This window comes from Prionailurus viverrinus, chromosome A3 (genome assembly GCF_022837055.1).
Source record: "Prionailurus viverrinus isolate Anna chromosome A3, UM_Priviv_1.0, whole genome shotgun sequence".
NCBI classification, from domain to species: Eukaryota; Metazoa; Chordata; class Mammalia; order Carnivora; family Felidae; genus Prionailurus; species Prionailurus viverrinus.
In genome coordinates this window covers 66,134,899-66,156,648 of record NC_062563.1, presented here as the reverse complement: position 1 = coordinate 66,156,648, position 21,750 = coordinate 66,134,899, and the positions used below count along the sequence as shown (strand labels likewise).

General features: G+C 48.7%; 1 protein-coding gene across 6 annotated transcripts in view; it reads right to left on the bottom strand.

Annotated features, from left to right (window-relative positions):
• Positions 1-982: 982 nt before the first annotated feature.
• PRKCE (protein kinase C epsilon) overlaps positions 983-21,750 on the bottom strand; it is a 498,780-nt gene continuing 478,012 nt past the window's right edge. For all 6 annotated transcript variants that reach the window (XM_047852658.1, XM_047852662.1, XM_047852659.1 and 3 more), the window contains one exon: positions 983-4,226. In XM_047852658.1, the coding sequence (XP_047708614.1) occupies positions 4,080-4,226 (147 nt within the window). In that variant the 3' untranslated portion in view covers positions 983-4,079. The remainder of the gene's footprint in view (positions 4,227-21,750) is intronic.

Here is a 21,750-nt window from a genome sequence, read left to right as displayed (position 1 = left end):
ACAAAGTTGTGGCTAATTGAAAGTTGTGGTATACTCCAGAGCGTACTTAGGAGTTTCAAATATGCTTGAAAAATCTGTGTCAGAAAAGGAAGAGGAGGAGCCTTGCAGAACCAGCAGCGTGACATGAATGGAGTGGCCAAAAAGGAACACTCCAGAACAAAGGAGGAACCGGAGAGCCCAGAGCCACAATGGTAGCCACGAACATTGGCTGAGCAGGGGCGGTGGGCACGTGCTAAAGCTCAGAGCCCCAGTGACCAGTCGTGCTCCGGGACCAGCCTGCAAGGGGTCCCAGTCTTGAAGGAGTTTCCTGGACTCCAAAAGCCTGAAGTTCTGAGCGACCGGCCAGAACCTGAGTCCTGATGAGGCTTGAATGGGCACTGGCTTCAAGAAGATTCGGTGTTTGCTTTGCTAGAAAGATAAGAATGAGGGTGCTGCCTGCTTTGCTTGCCCAAATTCCAGCACTCCCAGGCCGACCGCGTGCTTTTGCTCTGCGCCCAGACAGCCCAGAGCCACATCTGATCTACTCAGGCCCCCTCCATCTCGATGGTGGTAGTCCCAGAAGCACAGAGGTGAGGCTGGGTGGGCCAGTACAGCCATTTGCATCCTTAGTGCATATTCTTCTCTCTTTTTTAATGTTTATTTATTTTTGAGAGGTGGGGGGGAGGAAGCGGGGAGGAGCAGAGAGAGAGAGGGAGACACAGAATCCAAAGTAGGCTCCAGGCTCTGAGCTGTCAGCACAGAGCCGGGTGCAGGGTTCGAACCCACGAACCGCAAGATCATGACCTGAGTCGAAGTCAGACACTGAACTGACTGAGCCACCCAGGCGCCCCTCCTTTGTGCAGCTTCAAAGGGAAGGGGAAAGCCGAAACCATGCCTAGGTTTCGGAATTTGGAATCCCTAATGTACAAAAGGCACAAAGCTTCATTGGTGCCACGCTGCCACTCCCAAAGAAGATAAAGAAATGCTCATTGGAGCCAAGAAATAAGATTTAACGCCATTGTATTTATTAGGTTCTGAAACAATACACATTCACATCCTTTTGAATACAGTACATTTGGCACAATAATGTTTACAATGAAATAACACTAATGAATGGCAAGAGATTAAAATTACATCCAGAAAGGAAAAAAATGTACAAATAAAGCATCACAATACAAAAAAACCCCTAAAATTGAGTACATTTTATATTTAGCCAGAATTATTTTGCACATAATTTAAAAAGAGGTAATTTTTTAGCCTTCTTTTTTTTTTAAAGCAAGAATGCATTTTTTTTCACCTTTGGAGGAAAAAACGATGTTTCCACTTCACAAAGTCCATAATGAGAGAACACAGGAGAACAGCTATCCTTCATATATTTTTTGGCATTTTTTTTTTGCACTCAAGAGCTGGATAGATTAGAAAGAAATGTAATAGTGTGTCCGCTTCCTAAGCCTTGTGAAAATTGAAATGAAACAGTGAATACTCGAGGAACACACAAGCTTTTTTCTATAGACGACATGGGATTTGAACCCGCCTGTGAGAGAACTGATCAGCTCTGGCCCCAAGCAGGAGGCATCCCAGCCAGCCCAGCTTCGGTGCTGGAAGGGGGCATCTCTGGGCCAGGCACCCCGCGAATGACTGCCTGGAGCTGCCGGGTGGAATGTATTATTTGACTCTGCAGCCAAAATGCCAGTTGTCCTGTAGGAAGGGCCCAAGCCCTGCTGACATGGGAACGCCACCGGGGCCTTGAAGCAGGCCGCTCGTCTTGCAGGTAGAGCTTGCTTGGCTGTTCCAGGTTCATCGTGGTGAAGGAAGCAGAGGAGAAACAGAGCAGTAGTGATGCAGGAGTATGATGGGCAGTATTGTCACGTCTTCTTAAAAACTGAGATGATGCCACCGTGAAGATGTTTCTGTGCTTGTACTCAACTCCGGAAGATAGTCTCTCCCCCAGTACGTCAAGTTACCGAAGAGAAATTAAGTTAATCTGTTCTTCTTCACTTCACTGGTACGCCAAACACACAAACTGATAGAGTAATAGTATTTCTAAGTATCATAAGAACGGATCATAACTACACCTGAGTTTTTCAAAAATAAAAACAAAAGGAAACTGAATGTCATCCTTAGTAATAACAAAGGCTACGGCCAACCAGATGTAAATATGGACACCAACCTTCTATGGGCTCGAGCTGGTCACCGTCCAAGCTTCGAAACCACCATCGAAAATATTCCTTTCGCTTCCCCATCCCTCTCAGGGCATAATAGAGCACAGGAGAACTGTATGTGAGATTTAATGTAGCTTACTATATGTTTACGTCTTTTGAAATAAACCAAAATGAAATAAACAATACAAAGGACTCCTCCCCATCCTCGAAAAAGAAACACACCTTATCTCTCGGTAACTTGAACCAATACGCTTACAGAGTATTGCACCTGGACATTATTATAATTATTCTTTCATAGACTAAAGTTTTATAATATGCCTGAACATGCAGCAGTTGATACCTCTAAGTTCAATGAATTAATTCCACAGGCCTTGCAGGAAACACTATATACAAAAATCTCAAATGTACAAAAGGCAAAAAGCTTCATTAGTGCCACTTTGCCACTCACACGTATCTATATTTAGAGGCAGCTGGGAAATCCGCGTGCAACAGTTGGAATGGATTCCATTCCCTGCTAAAATCAGTTCGGTAAAATAGATAATCAAATAACCTCCGGGAAACATATACACAAAACCACAGAGAACCCTTGGAAATCAAAGAATGTAACACTGTTAGCATATCTACAGGAGGTAACATCACATCCATGAAATAGTGTCCCACACGAGTTGCCATTTGCATGTCACACAGAAACAAAACTCCGAGCACGTCTCGCCACATTGGCAGTTTGCAGATAAGTTGCTGTTCCGTCTCTGGATTCCCTCCGCATAACCCACGTTTAGCCTCATTCGGCTTGCTCCGAAAGCAGAGATTTCATATTTAACTTTACATGTTTAATGTCTAAAAAACACAACACAGCAGTACTATCAATTCTTCGTAGAAGTGCGCAAAAGTAACACACCGTTGCAGGAAATAAATAGAGCGTATGCTGGGAACTCAGAACGAAACTGGAAAGAGAATTTGGGAGTGAGTTTTCCTAGAACCTCAGGGTCTTGGCCATTGCTGCGGTGGCCTCTGTGTTCAGGCAGAATTTGAAGAATGAGGAGCATTACTTGTTTTCTTCTCTCTCAATTCATCCAGCCCCCGTGTGCCACAAACCACAAAAACGTTAACAGCCTAAACCCTGGACAGTTGGTTTCTCATTGTATAATAGCCCTTTAATATCTACCTGCGTTAATATTGGAATTTATATCTTTTGGCCGATTAGAAAGCCAATTTGGTGATATATTCTTCAAATGTTAACCGAGTTCAAAATCCGATTTCTTTTTCTACAAAGAGTGATTTCTTTCACGAGACACATGCTCTCACAACTTTGGCATGCCCAAGAGCTACAACCGAAGCAAGCCAGCGTTGGCCGTTCTGCCGAACACGGGCAGCCAACCCATGCATCTCGCGGTGTGCCTCCACCACAGCGCGCCTCGAGGGCACCCACCCCCATGCCGAAGAAGCACCTGTCTCTCCTGGACAGAAGGGGAGAGGGCGGCAGGCTCTCAAAAGTGGGAGCCTCAGAACCGAGGCTCTCAGAAGTGAGAGTGATCGGGCCCCTATGTCCAATAGCACGGCCAGGCCCTTCTTGTTTGCTTTTCTTGTTGCTCTTTGAAGTAAAAGAACCGAAGCTGCCTCGCTGCCTCGCTGCCAGGAGCCCCCGAGGAGTGGAAACGGGCTTGCCAACAGACCAAACACGCAGTGTGTCCAGCCGACCGCTGACCCCATGCGATTCTGCATCACTGGTGAGACAAGAACCAAGAGTGCCTTCTGGTCCCCAGGTGGAAGAGGGAGGAGCCCGCCTGGGGTGAGGGAACACAATAAATAGAGGGTAGACGAGGGACTGGGGCTCTGGAGAACAGGAGAGGCAGTTCAAGGCCTTCTGAGCCTCCAGAAATAGGACTCTTCTCGGCACCCTTTCCTGCAGCGTCACCAAACTCCACCTGGAACAGCTTCTCAGGGCATCAGGTCTTCGCCAAAGTAGGAGAAGCCTTTGAATTCCTCCTGGTTGATCTGCTTCACGATTGCTTCATCCACGAGCGTGAGGACGGGCTCTTCCCGGGTAAAGTCTTGGTCAAAGTTATTGACGTCTCTTTTGGTTTTCTGCGAGAAGAAAAGAGAAAGCACTGACTCCAGGCTGACCTTCCTCCCGGGGCCCCCCCACAGGGAGCGGGCATCACACCGACCAGCCTCTCACCAAAGCAGGCCTCTAGCTACTGAGAGAAGACACGGGGCTGCTCCAATGAGGTCACGACGGATGGCCCCAGGACCAGGAGGTGGCAGAGGACTTGGAAAGGAAGAATGAGTCCAGGTGAGAGGGAAGAAGGGGTGAGAGGGTATGATGGAAAAGCAGGGAAGTGGGATTCCCACAGACTGCCGTGTGGGGGTGGAGCACGCGTGTTTGGGAGCGTGGGATGCATAGCTCTCATCCCGTACTCCCCCTGCTAATCTAACCCTCTGGCTCCATCGAGACCTCCATCCCTGTGACCCGGGGAACAAACTTGAATCTCTCTCCCATGGAGTCTCCAGTGGTCTTTCTTGTCTCTAGGTAGACCTCCATAACCTTGCCAGGTCTGCTCCATATGACTTCTTCTAAGTAGGAGGATGAGTGGAGTGGGGGCAGGGGACCGTCTTCTGGGAAGCCTGCCTTGATCCCTACCTGCATCCACCACGAACCCTATTTTGTGCTCCTACATTCTTTCCATGATTATACTCAACATGCTGACTTGCAACGAGTTGTGGCTATTTGCCTTGACCAAGAGCTCCTTAAAGGCAGGGGCCTTGTCTTACTCAACCTTGGGTTCCCCACAATAAGCATCTACTGAATGAATGGCCATGTGGAAGAACCCGCCACTGCACTGACTCCCCAGCCCCAAAGGACCCATACCCAGTTAGAGGCTCAAGTTCCTGAAATAGGGCTTATGGTCCATGGGGGATGGAGAGCAGCAAACAAACAAATCCTGGCTTTTGGAGAAAAATCTGCAAGTGTAAATAATATTCTCTCTGCCTTTCGGGACTTCCAGTTGATCTGGGAGCCAGTACTACTGTCTAGAACACACGCTGCAATAGTTAGAAAAACTTCCATGGAGAAGTCGAGACTTGGCTGGGACCTGAAGAATGAATTACGGTTGTGTTGGCAGAGAGGGGAAGAAGTCACCTCGGCAGGGAGAGGTGGGACAAAGATGGTGGGTGGGGAGGTGGGAACACGGAAGATTTAGAACAGGGTTCACTGAGTTGCCCAGGGTGGAGTCCAGCATGGGGATGGAGGGAGGCAGAGTGAGTCCGACTGCGGAGGCCTTCAACGCCCGCCCCCCTCACCCTGCACTACATGGCACAATGCCCAGAGGATTGAAGGAGCTCCGGCAATACCCTTTCAGGTGCTGATTAACTGGTGTTACCCAGGATTAGTGACCTGGATGATGGAATAAATCTTGTGGAAAGATTAGCATTATTATTTGTAGGAGGAATATTAATTAATATAAGCTTTGTTCTTTGGAAGCTAGTAACCTAAAAGATGTTAATAATACTCTATGAAAAAGGTGGTTTAGAGACAAAGCTATTTTTGCACCCTGCTCTTGGAGGTTTGCCACATACAGTGGCAAATTAAAGGCTCTGAGCTGTCATAGGGTCAAGAAACCTGGTTCACTTTGTTTAGAACAGCCTTCCTCAAACTTGACGTGAAACTTTCTTTTTCCTGAATAGCTTTTTTAAAAAATTTAATTATTTTGAGAGAGAGAGAGAGTGCACATGTGCAAGGGAAGGGCAGAGAGAGAGAGAGAGAGAGACAGAGACAGAGAGAGAGACAGAGAGAATCCCAAGCAGAGTCCGTGCTGTCAGCACAGAGCCTGACTCGAGTCTCAATCCCATGAACTGTGAGATCATGACTGGAGCCGAAATTGAGAGTGAGATGCTCAACCGACTGAGGCCCCCCCACCCCACCTCAGGCACCCCTTTCCTGAATAGCTTAACATCCATCTCAGATGCAGAGTTCTGCAGGACACGGTTTGGGAACTGTGGTTTTATAGTTTATAAAGCACCTGCCCATTTGTTTCCTTATTTGATCCTTAGAACAGGCAGATACTATTACCCTGATTTTACAGATGGAGACACTGTGGCTCAAAGAGATTTGGTAACCAGGGTCACCCAACTAGTTAAGAGCAGAGTTGGATTCAAATCCAGATCCCTGCATGATGCTGCTTGCATAGAATGTCTAGAAAGCTGGACACTGGAGAAATGGAAAGACAATGCAAGGATCAAAGTCCACCCAGAGACATTCAGGCCAGACTGCTAGGCCTGGAGCCAGAAGGCTTGCCAGTGGGTGAGTGTGGCAGGAGAAGCTGTGGGTCGGGGCGAGAGTGGGTAACCTGTACTGGGCGAGCTTGGCTGGGGGGAGCGGGCATGTGTTCAGACCATCCCAGGCTGAGATCACAATCAGGAGGATAGCACACAGCAGGGATGACTGGATCTTTCGGCCACATCAGTCCTGCTTCGTGTCTTTTCTCTGGGCTTGAGCTGCATAGTTGAGTGGGTCTCGGAGACCTCAGAAGGGAGACAGAAGAGAGATACAGAAAATCCAAGGGATGGAAACAGGACCTGAAGGATGTGTGTGTTGCCCTTGAGATGCGGAACGTTGAGAAATCTGGAACTGCTCGGGCACTGGCCTTCCCTGTCTGCTTACTTGTTTATGCTTCACCTTTTCAGTCATTAGTGTCCATGGAAACTGGCTTCATTGCCTGAGGTCGGCTGAGCGTAGTGACGGAGCTAGATTCCACAGGAAGTCTGAATTTCATCACTCACTGACTGTGTACCAGGCCACCAGGTTCGGTCAGCACAGCAAGGGGTGTCCTTCCCAGAGGACCTCTAGCTCCATTTCATGCTATTTTGGGGTACCACCAAGTCAGCTCTGGGCTCTCCAGGGGTCACAGAATCATGGGTGGCATTTCAGTGACGGTGCCATTCTTTAAGAACTCTAGAGAAAGACATACTGCCTTGTTCACCCCCTTATCCAAACTGGGCCAGGCCCTGGTTTCCTTGGAAACATTTTGAATGCATATCCGTTACTCATTTCCAATTCAAGAAGCCAAGATCCCCACTATGTGCAATTCCTGACCATTAACCTTAGAGACTTGAGAAGTTTTCCAAAGCAAATATCTCTGGGAAACACCACTCCCTATTAACAGCACGTAGACAGCATAGCATCCTCAATGTGGAGGGGATTGGGCATTATATCCTTTGTTCACCGATTTTATTCTTTGAAAAGCTGGGGCCTCCCTGTGAGCGAGCATAAGACTCAACTCCAAGGTTCAGATGGACAACCCCCAGAGACGTTCCCCGTTGACCTAGATCCTCAGTCTTCCCATATGCCTCCCCTAGAGTCTAAATGTTAGACTCTTAGCCCACAGTGTGGAGCCTGAGAGGTGACCCTGGGACCTCTTCAGTCTTTATCTCCTTCATGAAGCCCATCCTACGTGCTTGTCCCACACTTAGCGGGGTGACACGGAGGAGGACAGAGAGCACTAGCTGACCTCTTATCTTGGTACTGCCCCTTCCTGGCTATATGACACTGTGAGGTCACTCTCTGAGATTTAGTTTTTTCATTTGTAAAATGGGGGTAGTGACAGGCACTCTATAATTGCCTTGAGGACTCAGTGAGACATCAGAAGTTAGGTGCCTCAGTGCAGACTCCAACATGTAATGGGCACCCAATAAATGCACCTCCAAGTCTTAGCACCTGTGTGCCATGGGCACACATCATAGAGAGCTTGGTTGCTACCCAACACAGTCTGTGTGGCCTGCCCATTGATGCCATGAGCTTCTCGAAGGAGGGACTGAGTCTTACATTTATCTGTATGCCTCCAAATGCTGAATGAGTGCAGAGTTAGGGTCTACCTGAACATCCCAGTGCTTTGTCCAGAGATTGAGATTCTTCCAATGGCACCTGACTGCCCTTGGGAAAAGTCCCAGGGTCTTACAGTCCTCTACTTCTAAGGCCCTTCAGGGTCTTATCCCCGCATAGCTCCCCACTGCTTCTGGGTCCTGCTGGACCATGAGGTTCTCTGGACTCACTGGCTTCCCCTGACTCCAAGCCTGTGCCTGGAACCCCCTCTCCCACCCCCGCCTCTGTCCCATGTCCTCATCACCCAGCTGAATTGCTCACCCTTCCCAACCAGGCTTAGATGGCCTTCCTTCAAGCAGCCTTCCTGTCCTTCCACCCCTCTTATGGGTGCTCCATCATCTCTCTCTCTCTCTCTCTCTCTCTCTTTTTTTTTTATGAAAGAGAGAGCAAGAGACTGAGCGAGTGCACTAAAGCAGGAAAGAAGGGCAGAGGGAGAGATAGAATCCTAAGCAGGCTCCACGCTCAGCACGGAGCCTGACACAGGTCTGAATCCTACGACACTGGGATCACGACCTGAGCAGAAACCAAGAGTCAGATGCTCAACCGACTGCGCCACCCAGGAGCCCTCTCCTGCCTTATCACAGCCCTGATCACACACATCCTCCTCCTTTCCACTAATCTGTGAGTTTGTTGGGGATGGGGACTGGGTTGAACTCACATCCCATCCCCATCCTAGTGCACTGCCTGGCACACAGTGAGCGCTCAATAAATAGCTGCTGAGAAGTGAGTGAATGCACTGCTCTTGCTTCTACTGTATCCAGAGCCAGGTAAGTGCTCTGGCTTCAGGACCACTGGCAGCTGTTCTACCAGATGGGCTTTTCACGTTGGGGGGGCCCAGGTGATGTGGCGAGATGGCTGAGGTCTGATCTGTGAGGGGCCTAGCGCGGGGCAGCCCAGAGAAACAGGCAGACTTAGGCCTACTTCATGGGGTTTCCTCTGTGAGCAGCAGTCAGCTTGGGGCACTGGGGTTCCCTGATGACTGGCAGGAGACCAACACAAACAGGTTCAACCAGGGTTTGGGAAAATTCCATCAAAGACAGATGGGCTAAGGGGACTTTATGACACTAACCCTTGTGGCTGATGTTAGAGGAAAATGACACTCCCCTTCCCTCTGGCATCCCTTCTGAGAGAGATAAGGTCTGGGATTTGAAAGGTCCGGGGCTGACTCTGGGGCAAGGGCCTACCTTTGGTATCTCCCACGGGAGAGTGAGGTAGGTTATGGAAACAGTTACAGGTCCCTCCAGATCCTTTTGAGAAACTGCAACTGAGAAGCAGAGCCACTGGGCCTGCCTTATAAATCACCGGAGGCGGCTGAGGGCTTGGGGGATCAGCCGGCTGTGGTAGTGCTTGGATCGCAGCACGGACATGGGCAGGCAGCCTGAATGCCTGCTTCCTGTCTGGCTGGCGCAATTCTTTCTCTCACTGTACTGAAGTCATAAACACCAGCTTTCAGAAGAGCCAGCGATTTCTGCTTCTGTCTTCATCTGATTACGAGATCAACAGATGACTTTGTTCTGAAGCACCGAGAAAACTCCCTAATCTCACCAGCTGGGGCATGGGGCTGGCTTTCATGTGGCTACCTCCCTGGTCCCTGCCCACACCTCTTTACCTCTTCCGGGCATGACGAGAGCACAGGTTGTGGTCACTCTGATCCACGCACACAATCAGAATGGGGGAGGGGGGAGCATGCTGTCTCCAGTCTCCAAAATGCCAGCTTTTTTTGGTCTTGGGCCCACATCAGGTTCCAACTCCCTCTTCGGAGTTCCCTGACAGCCACCTTACCCAATCTCACCCTCCTCCCAGCTCCCACAGCACTTTCTGGATCATGCATTTGGCCCCTTCTAAAATGCTATGTGTGTCACAGCCTCCTCTCAGATACCTTAAGACACCTAGGACACAGCAGATGATGTGCAAATATTCATTTGCTTGAAATAATTTCATTCACCAGAGCAGTCAAACCCCAAATTCCTCCTAGCTTTGAAATGTCAAAATTCTCGCCTAAGCTCCACTTGGCTCTTTTACATACTTGAAAACAAAAAGCAAGACTTTAAATAATTAGAATGCTTGCTCTCTATTAAACAAATCTTTGTAGACACGTATCTATTCATTATACCCCTACATTGTAAATAACAGCGTATACGTGTGTATGTTAATGCACCCATGCTTACATGTGAAGTTAAATGAAACAAAGGATATAAAACTGCATAATGCCTTGCCTGGCAAAAATGAGGGCTGGAACAGAATTTCAAGTTAACTATCATTTACCTAGAAATTGCTCCAAACATAATCTTCCATTCCTTTCTTCCCCTCTTGATCTTGTTAACCGAGAATTGGTCACACTTCGGGATTTTCTTTATAGAAATCAGAGCAAGATGTACGGGCCTCCCTGGCACTCGGCCGCCCATGGAGCTTTTATGGCACCTATCCTGCCCTGAGCCCTCAGTGGCTCCCTCCTTTTTAAAATCCACCTCCTTCTTAGCATGTAGTGGCCACAGCTGACCTTTCCACTCCTGACTCTGGTCTGAGCAATGCCAAGTGCTGTGGCATGACCTTCTACTTGGTAGGAACCCTCAAGTTAATCCGATGCCTAGTTCCATTTCTCAGGGAGCTGTGATAAATCAATGATGCTCTTCGTGTTACCTATCCAGTGTGACCCTATTATGGGTTGAACTGCATCTCCCAAAAAAGAGATGTTGAATTCCTAAGCTCTGGTATCTCAGAATGTGACCTTATTTGGACATAAGGTCCATGCAGATGTCATCAAATTGAGATGCAGTCATGAGGGTGGGCCCTCACCCAGTGTAACTGGGGTCCTTACAAGAAAGGGAAGTTTCAACAGTGACAGACCTGCACAGAGGGAAGCCCACGTGCAGAGACATGGAGAATGTCACCTGAAGAACGGAGATGTTGCCACAAGCCAAGGAATGTCTGGGACCACCTGAAGCTGACAGAGGCAAGGGAGGACTCTCCCCACCACCTCTAGGCTGTGGGGGCGCCAAGGCCCTGCTGGCAGCTTGATTAAAGACTTCTCCCCAGAACTGTGAGATGATAGGTTTCTGTTGTTCTAAGGCACCCCGTTTACGACACTTTGTTTGGGCAGCCCTAGGCAACTGATACAAATGTCAATCTTCTGAAATAGATTGTTTTGAATCCAGATGTAATCCTTTGCATTTGACTTTGATTTCTTCTTACTTTGGTGCTTATTTCCGGCTTGTTGAGATAGTCATAAGTAATGATTTTGTAACTTACTTCTCTGATCTCAGTCTGTTACCAACAAAGTAGGGATAATAAATATGCCTAGCTTGCCGAGGGCTCTATGAGAGCATATAAGCAAAGCTCATGTAAACGTGAAAATACTATGGGAACATAATGTTAATTCTATCATCCATCTTGTCTGCTATATCCTTCGACTCTGTGTCATCCTAAAATATGACTGGCATGCCTCCCATTACTCCAGTAAGACATGTATAAAAATACCATGTAAGGCAGGCTCAGGCTTGGACCCTTCTGGCCTGCCCTCTACAAACAGCCCTCTTGCAAAGCCAACATCCAGGCACCCCAGCAGACTTTGGGGGCATTATGGTTAAATCCACTGTGAATTGACCAGCCAAGGTCACTTTTTAAAAAATGTTTATTTATTTTTGAGAGAGAGCACAGGTGGGAAAGGGGCAGAGAGAGGGGGACAGAAAATCCGAAGTAGGCTCCTCACTGACAGCAGCAATCCTGATGTGGGGCTCAAACTCCTGAACTGCGAGATCATGACCTGAGCCAAAGTCAGGTGCTCAACTGAGGCACCCAGGCACCCAGGCATGGTCACATTTCCCATCTTGTTCAGGAGGATGATATCAAAGACTTTCAATTGCTTTGCTGGAATAAAGACACCTAACGCTGTTGCATTTCTCTGGTCTATTGGTCTAGAAATGAAGTTAATTGGCTCCAAGTGATTACCATTTTCCCCCAGTGTTCACAAAATACCTTTTCATAAAAACTTCTAGAAATTGCTTTAACAGCACCTACCTCCAAGTATCCCAAATCTACATTTTCCCTATTTTTGAATACGGGGAGACTGTCTGCCCATCTCCCATCGCTTGGTGTCACTGCTGGTTTCTGGAAATCCAAATTACCAAGTAGTGGGCACAGCAGATTTTTTAGTAACCTGACACGTAGTTCACCTGGGCCCAGACCAGTGACAGCACACTGGACTGCCAGGAACTTTACATAACAGTGATGCTGGCCCCACATCAGAGATTCAGTGTCACTGCTCAGGGATCCGGCCCAGGGAATGGCCTGTCCTAGCTCCCCAGGTGAGCTTTATCAAGTGCAACTGATTTGCATTTGACTTTGATTTCTTCTTATTTTGGTACTTATTTCTGGCTTGTAATGACTTATTTCTCCCTTGGAAATCAGTTCATCTTTACTGGGTTTTGCCCTAATCTTTGTACTTCTAAGAGACTTCTCTTTGGGGAAAAGTTAGAGACAAGGTAACAGCCTTGCTTTTTGTCACTGATAACAAAGCAGTTCTCCATCCTGCCTGTGCATCAGAAACAAAGGGAACCTGGGCAAGGAGCCCTGGTGCACTGCTGGTGGGAACCCAAACTGGCCGTGGCTGCTCTGGAAAACAATGTGGAGCGTCCTCAAAAAGGTAAGAATAGAACTACCCTGTGATGCAGTAATCACTGCTGGGTATTTACCCAAATAAAACACTAGTTCAAAGGGATACATGCACCTCTAAGTTTACAGCAGTGTTATTTACAAGAGCCAACATATGGATGCAGCCCAAGTGTCCACTGACTGATGAATGAAGAGGTCATACACATACACACACACACACACACACACACACACACACACACACGCATACTGGAACATTACTCAGCCACAAAAAGAATGCAATCTTGCCATTTGCAATGACGTGGATAGAACTAGAGAGTATACTGCAAGTGAAATAAGTCAGTCAGAGAAAGACAAATACCATATGTGGAATTTAAGAAACAAAACAAGGGGAAGAAAAAGAAAAAAGGGAGGCAAACCAAGAAACAGACTCTCAACTCTAGAGAGCAAACTGATGGTTACCAGGGGGGAGATAAGTGAGGGTGAAGGAGGGCACGTGTCATGATGAGCCCCAGGGGGAGTAAAATAAAAACTTAAAAAAAAAACAACAAAAAATCCAACAATGCGCCCACATGGACACCTGGGCCTTGCCCCACACCTCACTAATTGGACCATCCAGCGGTGCGGCCCAGACCTGTGTATGTTTTAAAGCTTCCCAAGTGATCCCGACAGGCAGCCTGACTGGGTCCCTCTGTGTAAAGGAGCAGTGGGTCTCTTTCTTCCTTCTTTTCCTTGGCAGTTGCAAAAGGCCTTTTTGTGGCTTAAAAGCCTATGTAGGGCTGTAGTTGCTGTGGATTTGGCTTCCTCTCAAGTTCACACTGTATATTGGCATTCCTTCTCAATTTCATGCCCTCCTTTCCTTATTTGATATTAGCCTTTATAAACTGGGACATCCAAGAGCTCACTGGGAAGCATACTGGTGTCTCCAGGTGCTGCCTCTGAGAGGCAGTGCAGCTCAGTAGGTTAGCACGAGAGCTCTGTGGCCAGACTGCCTGGATTTCACTTCTGCATCTCTCCAGCTTTGTGGCTTTGGGCAAATCACGTCTTCTCTGGGCCTTACTTTCATCATCTGGAAAATGGGGATGCTGGTAGCTCTCCCTGTATATTCGTTATAAGGAGTAAGTGAAATAATACATTTAAGTGGTGAGAACAGCACATGGCATAGAAGAAATGTAAATTATTAGCATTGCTTCCTCATCATTATTTATCACAACTGTATGGTTAGAACAAACAGCACTGTCTTTGGGATGATCCTTGAGAGCGATTTCTACTTGATCTTGGTTCACAGAACAGTCACTATTTCACCTGGACACCCTGGGTGCTTTCTTGTCCCCCCCCCCCCCCCACTCTGCTCTACAATGAACAGTCTGCTCTCAAAAGCTAAGAGCCACATGTGTGACACTCCCACAAAGAACATTCCTGATTTTTTTTTGTCTTCCTGCCTTTGTTTTTCTTTCCTCATTTTCACTGATATTATATTTAGAGTATGTCCTTTATATATCCTGGTGGGCCATCTTTAAACTTTCAAGAATAAAGCAAGATAAGAAAAACAAGAAGAAAGAAGACAAATTTTACTTTTGGCGCTGCTGGCTGTGATGTCATCTCTCCTCTGTAACGAGCAGGGTGTGAGTGTGTGTGTGGTGGGGAGCCTGGGGAATTTGGAGCTGTTAGAGACTGGGGCACGGTGGGCACCACACGGTGATGACCCCTGTAGGAACAAGACCCGGGGCTTCCAGGGCTTCTGAACGTCAAGAAATGCTCCAGTTACATTTTCACATTAGAGGTCCTAATTTTTATTTTATTAAAAAAAATTTTTTTTAACATTTATTCATTTTTGAGAGACAGCGCGCAAGTGGGGGTGGGGCAGAGAGAGAGGGAGACACAGAATCCGAAGCAGGCTCCAGGCTCTGAGCTGTCAGCACGGAGCCTGAGGTGGGGCTCGAACTCACAAACCGTGAGATCATGACCTGAGCTGAAGTCGATGCTTAACCAACTGAGCCACCCAGGTGCCCCAAAACCCACAGAACTTTAAAAGGAGAGCCCAAGACACCACTCCCTGGAGTCCCCTGCTTAACATGGTCAAGTGGGGAGCTCATCAAGGTGATTTTCAAAGTCGCTTTTACCTCTAAATTTTACAGCTCAATTATTTTTTTAAGTTTATTTATTTTGAGAGCGAGAGCAGAGGAGGGACAGAGAGAGAGAGAGGAAGAGAGTGAATCCCAAGCAGGCTCTGCACCGTCAGCACAGAGCCTGACACGGGCTCAAACTCACGAACCGTGAGATCATGACCTGAGCCAAAACCAAGAGTCAGACACTTAAACAACTGAGTCCCCCGGGGCACCGCATACAGCTCAATTATTTTAAGTAAAGTGTTTCAAGCAAGCCTCTTAACCTGGATTCTCACTCTTAAAGCAGGGGTGGCAAATGTTCTCCAAAGGGCCATACAGTAAATCTTTAAGTTTTGTGGGCCACAGGATCTCTGTTACAATCATTCCACTCTGCTGTCGTGGCTCAAAGGCAGCCGCAGACAGTTGCACAAGTGTGGCTTTACGTATGGACGCAGAACTTTACATATGGATACTGACATTCGAACTTCATATACTGTTCATGTGTCATGAAACATTCTTCTTCAACCATTTAAGAAAAATGTAAAAACCATTCCTAGACCGAGGGCTGCACAAAAAGAGGCAGTGGGCTGGATTCAGCCTGTGGGCCAATTTGCAAAGCCTTGTGCTAGGGAATGGACTTCAGGGCTTCGTGAGCCTCGTACGGTACAGCATGTTGTGCATGTGGAAACATCTCAATGCAGCAGATTCTTGAAGGGGCGGTGATTTGATTGCTAAGAACCACAGATTTGAAAGTTTCCCTTTGAATAAAACCTGAATCTGTCCCACGTATGATAACTCTGAGGAATCCACATAGAGAAGAAAGATTCTCAGGACATGAGTTGTCCCCTTGGACCATGGCGAGGGGGTCCCCAGCACGGGGCGTTCCCTCTGGTGTATTCAGTGCTCTGCCGGAAGGCTGAAGCGACTCTATGAAAATGGGAAAAGTCCCCCGGACACAGACTGTGTATCTGAGGCTCTTTCCAGAAGGTTCTTTTAAGGCCAGGTGAAGTCATTTGTATCAGAGTCTTAACTCCACAGACAGCATTTCTTCATTCCTTTTAGGGAAGGAGGCATTTCTGTGCAGCTCTGAAGGGTGGTACTTCTGCCTGCTCGAACCCTTCGGGCCTTCCAAAGTCCACCCACATGCACACCTTTGGCTGTGACAATTTGATTCTAAAATTTGGTGACAAATGCATAATGCATACATTTCAGCCAAGAGTCATTTTGAGCCACGTGGGTAGGGAGAAGTCCTCATTGTCTGTACGGTGCACGTGGCTGCTTGATGACATTCAGTCTGGAGTTTATAACCAGCCTGGAGGTGCCTCTAAGTGGCCTGTGAATCTTGGCTTCCCGGTGAGGCAGGCATCTCACCAGCGCTGCCTGGCTCAGAGCTGGGGCCTTGCCAGCTCCCGGTTAATTAAATGGACCCTGCTGCATCCCCAGAGGATGGCAAAGTGCAACGGCTTTGTTCAAAAGGTGAGCCTGCCCTCTGAGACCAGCAATGAGAATAAGGGAGAGTCCACCGCCCTCTCAAAATGCTGTAAAGGAGTTCTGAAACCATTCCTGAGGCCACAAGGCTTCCATTCTGCCACTAAAGACAGGGTCTGGCGCTACCATGTGGGAAGGAAATGCCCCTTGTATCAGTTCCCTTTCCTGGGGAACCATTCCCAGCCTAGGCTGGTCCCCCCCATACCCCTCGGTTGTCCCGTGCCTCTCTTTCCTGGCACTCCTCATAACTAGCACTAAATAATGACGCACTGGGCATCTCTCTTGTATTCCTAGCGTCGTCGTACAGAGCCTGGCACACTTGTTTCCACACATGAAAACATCACTAAAGCCCACGGATGGAGGTTTTTTCAGGTGCCGGGCTCTGCGCTAATTGTTTCCCCTGCCTTATTCACTCTTGCTCACCCCTACCCCAGGGGTAGCGAGCACCGCCACAGACCCCACTGGAGAGACTGGGAAACAGTTTGCCCAAGGTGCAGCCGGGACTGAATTCAGGTGTCCTAACACCAAGGCCCATGCTCCTGACGTGTGCCGTCCTGCCTCCCTCCGAGGGGCATCGGTGCGTTCATGTGCGCGATGGGCTGCTGCACGGAGCCCAGCACAGGCACGCTGGTCAGAGCTTTCCACCAATAGCCTTGTTATTTGCATTACAAACGCACACCTGCAATCTTCCCTGTACGTGAAGTCACTGTCCCCACTACAGCTCATGGGGTCATTTCTTAGACATGAGGAGCGAAGAGGGGCCTAGCCCTTCAGAACTTTTTAGTATGACCAACAGTAAGAAAGACATTTTGTCTATAACCTAGTGCACATCACCTCATCCCATCAGCCCAAGAAATGATTCAGCAAGCCATAGTTTACCTAGATTGCATTCCGTGCTATAGTCTGATATTCTACTTATTCTTTAAAAACTTTTTTTAACGTTCATTTATTTTTGAGAGAGACAGAGTGTGAGAGGGGGAGGGGCAGAGAGAGAGAGAGGGAGACACAGAATCTGAAGCAGGCTCCAGGCTCCAAGCTGTCGGCACAGAGTCCGATGCGAGGCTCGAACCCACAGACCGCGAGATCATGCCTGAGCCGAAGTCAGACGCTTAACCGACTGAGCCACCCAGGCGTCCCATGATATCCTACTTATTCTATTCTGTTTGATTCTACTTGACCTGACCCTACTCTACCCTATCTTAGTCTTTATTACACAAATTTTTTCTTCACCTGACTCCTTAAATTGACTTCATACCCTACTGCTGCGGAGACCCTGAAGTAGGGCAAAGGGACACTCAGTCGGGGTGTCTGGAACTGACAACATGCAGAAAACCTGGGTGGATAGCCAGCCATAAAAAGGCTCAGGAGGAGACAGCACCCTACATGCTGTGGCCCGCCCGAGGCCTGAGCGCCCGAGCTGGGCTCTGCAGGGAGCTGGCCCCACCACAGCGGGACGTGCCGCGGCAGGACCTGTGCCCGGTGATGCATCAGGAGCCCGTGTTCTCCAGCTGAAAGTGGGGAGGCCCAGAGTGGCAAACCTGGCCCCATTCCGCTTCTAATCGTGCAACCCTTTTTCATGTAGCATCTACTTTTCAAAGCAGTGTCATGGTTGACGCCTGTTGGGTTGACATCTATCTAATTCCAGGGACGTTTTGGTGCCCAAAGAAACTTTTCAATCTGGTCCTGGCAAAAGCCCTGTTCCTCCACTCACCAATACCACCCCCCTTATTTATGAAAATGTTCTAGATAGAAATCAGTTCTCTTGGCCCGGAATGTATTGTTGCTCTGCCTGCTGGCTTTGAAACGGGAACTGTAAACACCCGAATATATGCCTCTCAAGTCAAGATGAGGTCACCCACCTCTCCTACCATTCAACACTTTCAGGTTTCCCAATGCAGGATCTTATCACCCTAAATTCTGAGGCATAAACTGGAACAGGTCTTGGGCCATAGAAGGTGACAAGAGAATTTAGAGCTGGAGCTAAGAGAGAAGTATTCTCTGGAAAAACACTGTCGACCTATAGAACTTATTCATTCATTCACAGTATATGTTACAACACCTACTACGTGCCAGGAGTTGCTGAGGACGCTGCTGTGCACAAAACAGATAACAATCCCTCCCCTGACAAATTAACCAGAGCAGGCTAGTTGTTGGTGTTGGGTGATGGGCACATGGGGATTCTCTCTACTTCTGTACACATTTGACGTTTTCCATGGTAAAAAATTAAAAATATAATTCCTAAATCTCACACACATGGATGCTGAGTGAAAGAAGCCAGACACAAAATCACAAAACAGCACACACTACACGGCTCCATATATATGTGTGCGTACACACACACACACACACACACACACACACACACACACGAAACTCTAGAAGACAGATCTACTCTCCAGTGACAGAAAGCAGATCAGGGACTGCCTTGGGGCACAGGGCACCTGGGAACAGTTTGGGGTAGAGATCTTTCACTGTGCTGGTGTAACATGGGTGCATCCATTTGTTAAAATGCGTCAAAATGCACATTTTAAATGGGTTAAATTTTATTCTATGTAAATTTTATTATAATAAAATTGATTTCCAAAAACCTCCAATCCCTGCCCTCATAGGCTGTAAGGCTTTTTAGGGATTATGTAAGTCCCTCATTTTATAGGAAGGGAGCAGAGAAATTCAGTGATTTGCTCCGAGTCTCAAAGATATAAAAAACAGAGGGACCAGCACCCAGCCCTGTCCAGTGTTTTCCTCTTAGCTCGTTGCCTCTGATACAAAGTGGGGGCTAAATTCTGGAATCTCATGTTTTGGGGTGACTATATTCTGAAACTTTTGGTGGATCACCCACATCCCAGGTGCCTGGGTACCTGCAGCCTGAATCTGCCATGCCTCCCCCAGGAAGACCACCTGTGGTTTCCAAATACTAGCTAAGATGCGGGAGGGGTGGGGAGGGAGTTTGGCTGAGGCCCCAAGTCAAGGTCTGCTTTATTTCCTGAGTCATCGCAGTTGGTAAGCCCCTCTGTGGGCTTATATTCCCATCTCCCTACTCAAGGCGAGTATCATATCTCATTGTCCCTGCCATTCTTGACCTTCTTCCACACCTAGCGGGGCTCACACACCTGACATTCAAGCTCTGTGCACCGATAAAACCCCTTTGGGGTGGAGCAGGTCCCAGAAAGAAGAGGCCAGAATAATGTGGGGGTCTAAGTCCCGCAGGCCGGGATCACCTCGCTCTGAGAGTGAGGCTGATGTGGAACTGTAATGATGTGCCACAGACCTAATGTGTGTTTGTCAAATCCCAGAATTCCAGAAGAATGTCTGAGTGTCGAGTTTAAGCTAAATCCAATTCTGTTAACATCCACTATCCTGGCACAAACAGTGGGGAGTAAACAGGGCACTAATGCCCCCGTCCCCCAATGCAAGCTGGGTTTCCAAGAGCTTCTTTCCTCCCTGATAGCCAGCTGTGCCCCCTTGGAGGCTGGCGTGGGTGGGGAGCACCCCCAACCCCTTGGTGCACAGTCTCCCTTGGTGTCTGCACCCCTCAGAGAGCAAATGCTGGCTGGAGGCCTGGAGGCCTGAACCCCCCACCTGGGGAAGGTTTGAGCTTCTATCTGCTTCTACTTAGATGCACATTATCCAGCCTGGGACCACTGCCCCTCTTTTCCTGGCTGCCAGATCACCACCCCGGGTGGGACCTTCTATGAGACTGCAAGTGGCCAGTGGCTCCGGTGGCCCACAGAGGCCCTGTCAGCTGGCCTGTCCAGGGAGGCTTTCCTCTTCACATCACCTTTCCTCCCTGCCCCCTAACCTTAAGAGGCAAACCCCAAGACCCCTGCCCTGAGTCAAGGCCTGCATTTTGTACTGTGCCTGGTATTCCCCAAGCACTTTATGTTTGAGGCTCCTCCTGCCACTGGAACCCCTCAGGATGGTAGCATTCAGGTGATTCTTCTTCTTTCTTTTTTTAAAAATTTTGTTTAATGTTTATTTTTGAGAGACAGAAAGACACAGAGCATGATTGGGGGGTGGGGTGCAGAGAGAGAGGGAGACACAGAATCCGAAGCAGGCTCCAGGCTCCAAGCTGTCAGCACAGAGCCTGATGTGGGGCTTGAACCCACGAACTGTGAGATCATGACCTGAGCTGAAGTCTGACACTTAACCAACTGAGCCACCCAGGCGCCTCTATAGGTGATTCTTCTTATGTCAACCAGCCTTCTCCCCTACAGCTTCACAGAGGGTACAAAGTACATGCTCACTAAATTCCCGCTGAAAAGACCTGACGTGAATCCTGCCTTGCCCTCCCCTGCTGCCATGCCTCTTCCCGGTAGCTCTCTGTCCCTAATCCTTTTTGGCTTTCTCTGCCCAGATCCAGCTCCTCCGGAGAACCTTCCTTCCTTCAGTCACACACAGCCCCGGCAGGCTGTGTTACCTCAGGTGCTAGTGGGGTGGGGAGGAGATTAAATTCAATATACACTAGTTCGATGAACCCATGAAGGCAAATCTCAACTGAACAGCTATGAAGTTATAAATGAAAACTTCGGAGCTTACAGAAATGCCCAGCCCAGCCCAGGGCTCAAATTCCTCCCCTAGGGTAGTGGGTGGGAGCACCAAAGTGATGTGCAGGTTGGGCTATAGGAACGCTCCTGCAGGCAGAATTCCCAGACAGAGAAATCCCTTGTGCAGAGTCAAAGATGCCCCACTGAGGCTGTTTAGCTTAGAAACACTTGGGAACCCTCCGTGCTCCTACGGCCACGGTCATGGGGTCTCACAGACTGCCAGCACTTTAGGGCTGGGCTGCACGACTGTGCTCGGCAAACAAGACCAGTGAGGACAGGGGCAGGGGAAGTAAAGGTGGTGGCAAGGTCACACCATAAAAGGGGGACAGACCCTGCGGGGAAACTTGGGGTTCCTCAAGGGGCATTAGGGCCAGGGTGAATCTCTGTCTTGCCCTATCTCCTGTCTCCCTGTGCTCTCCCATCCCAGACCAGGGGCAGGGCCGGAATGAAGCTCCAGAAGGCTCTCTGCGGGGACTGGATGGTGCTCTTTGCTAGTCCTCTGCCTTGCAATGGCAGCTTCCCCGACCACATGGTGTCATCCCTCATGTGAACCCCTGGCCTCTCCGGGAACTGCGCCCTCTCTAGCCCCTTGGCTTAGACCCCCGGGGTCTCCAGTACTGTCAGCTTTAGCTCTGTCCCAGCACCCGCTGTATCCCAAGGAATGTGCTAATCACTTCACTTGATTTGCTTTTCACTCCTCACAGACATTCGACGTGGCACATACTAGTATCCCTGTTCTATGGATCGGCTCACTGAGGCTCGGAGAGGTGAGACGACTCTCCCAAGATCCTGCAGCCCTAGTTGGAACCTGGCCGCCTCTGATTCCACAGCCTAGCCTCCATATACTGCACTGCCTCCTTAGCTCTTGATTCCTGACGCGAGCGGGAGAAGGAGGGGCTTTGACAGGCTGGGTGGGGATGGTGACTGGAGAGAAGAACTAAAATTCATAGGGAATCTACAGGTTTATCTAATCCTGTTCA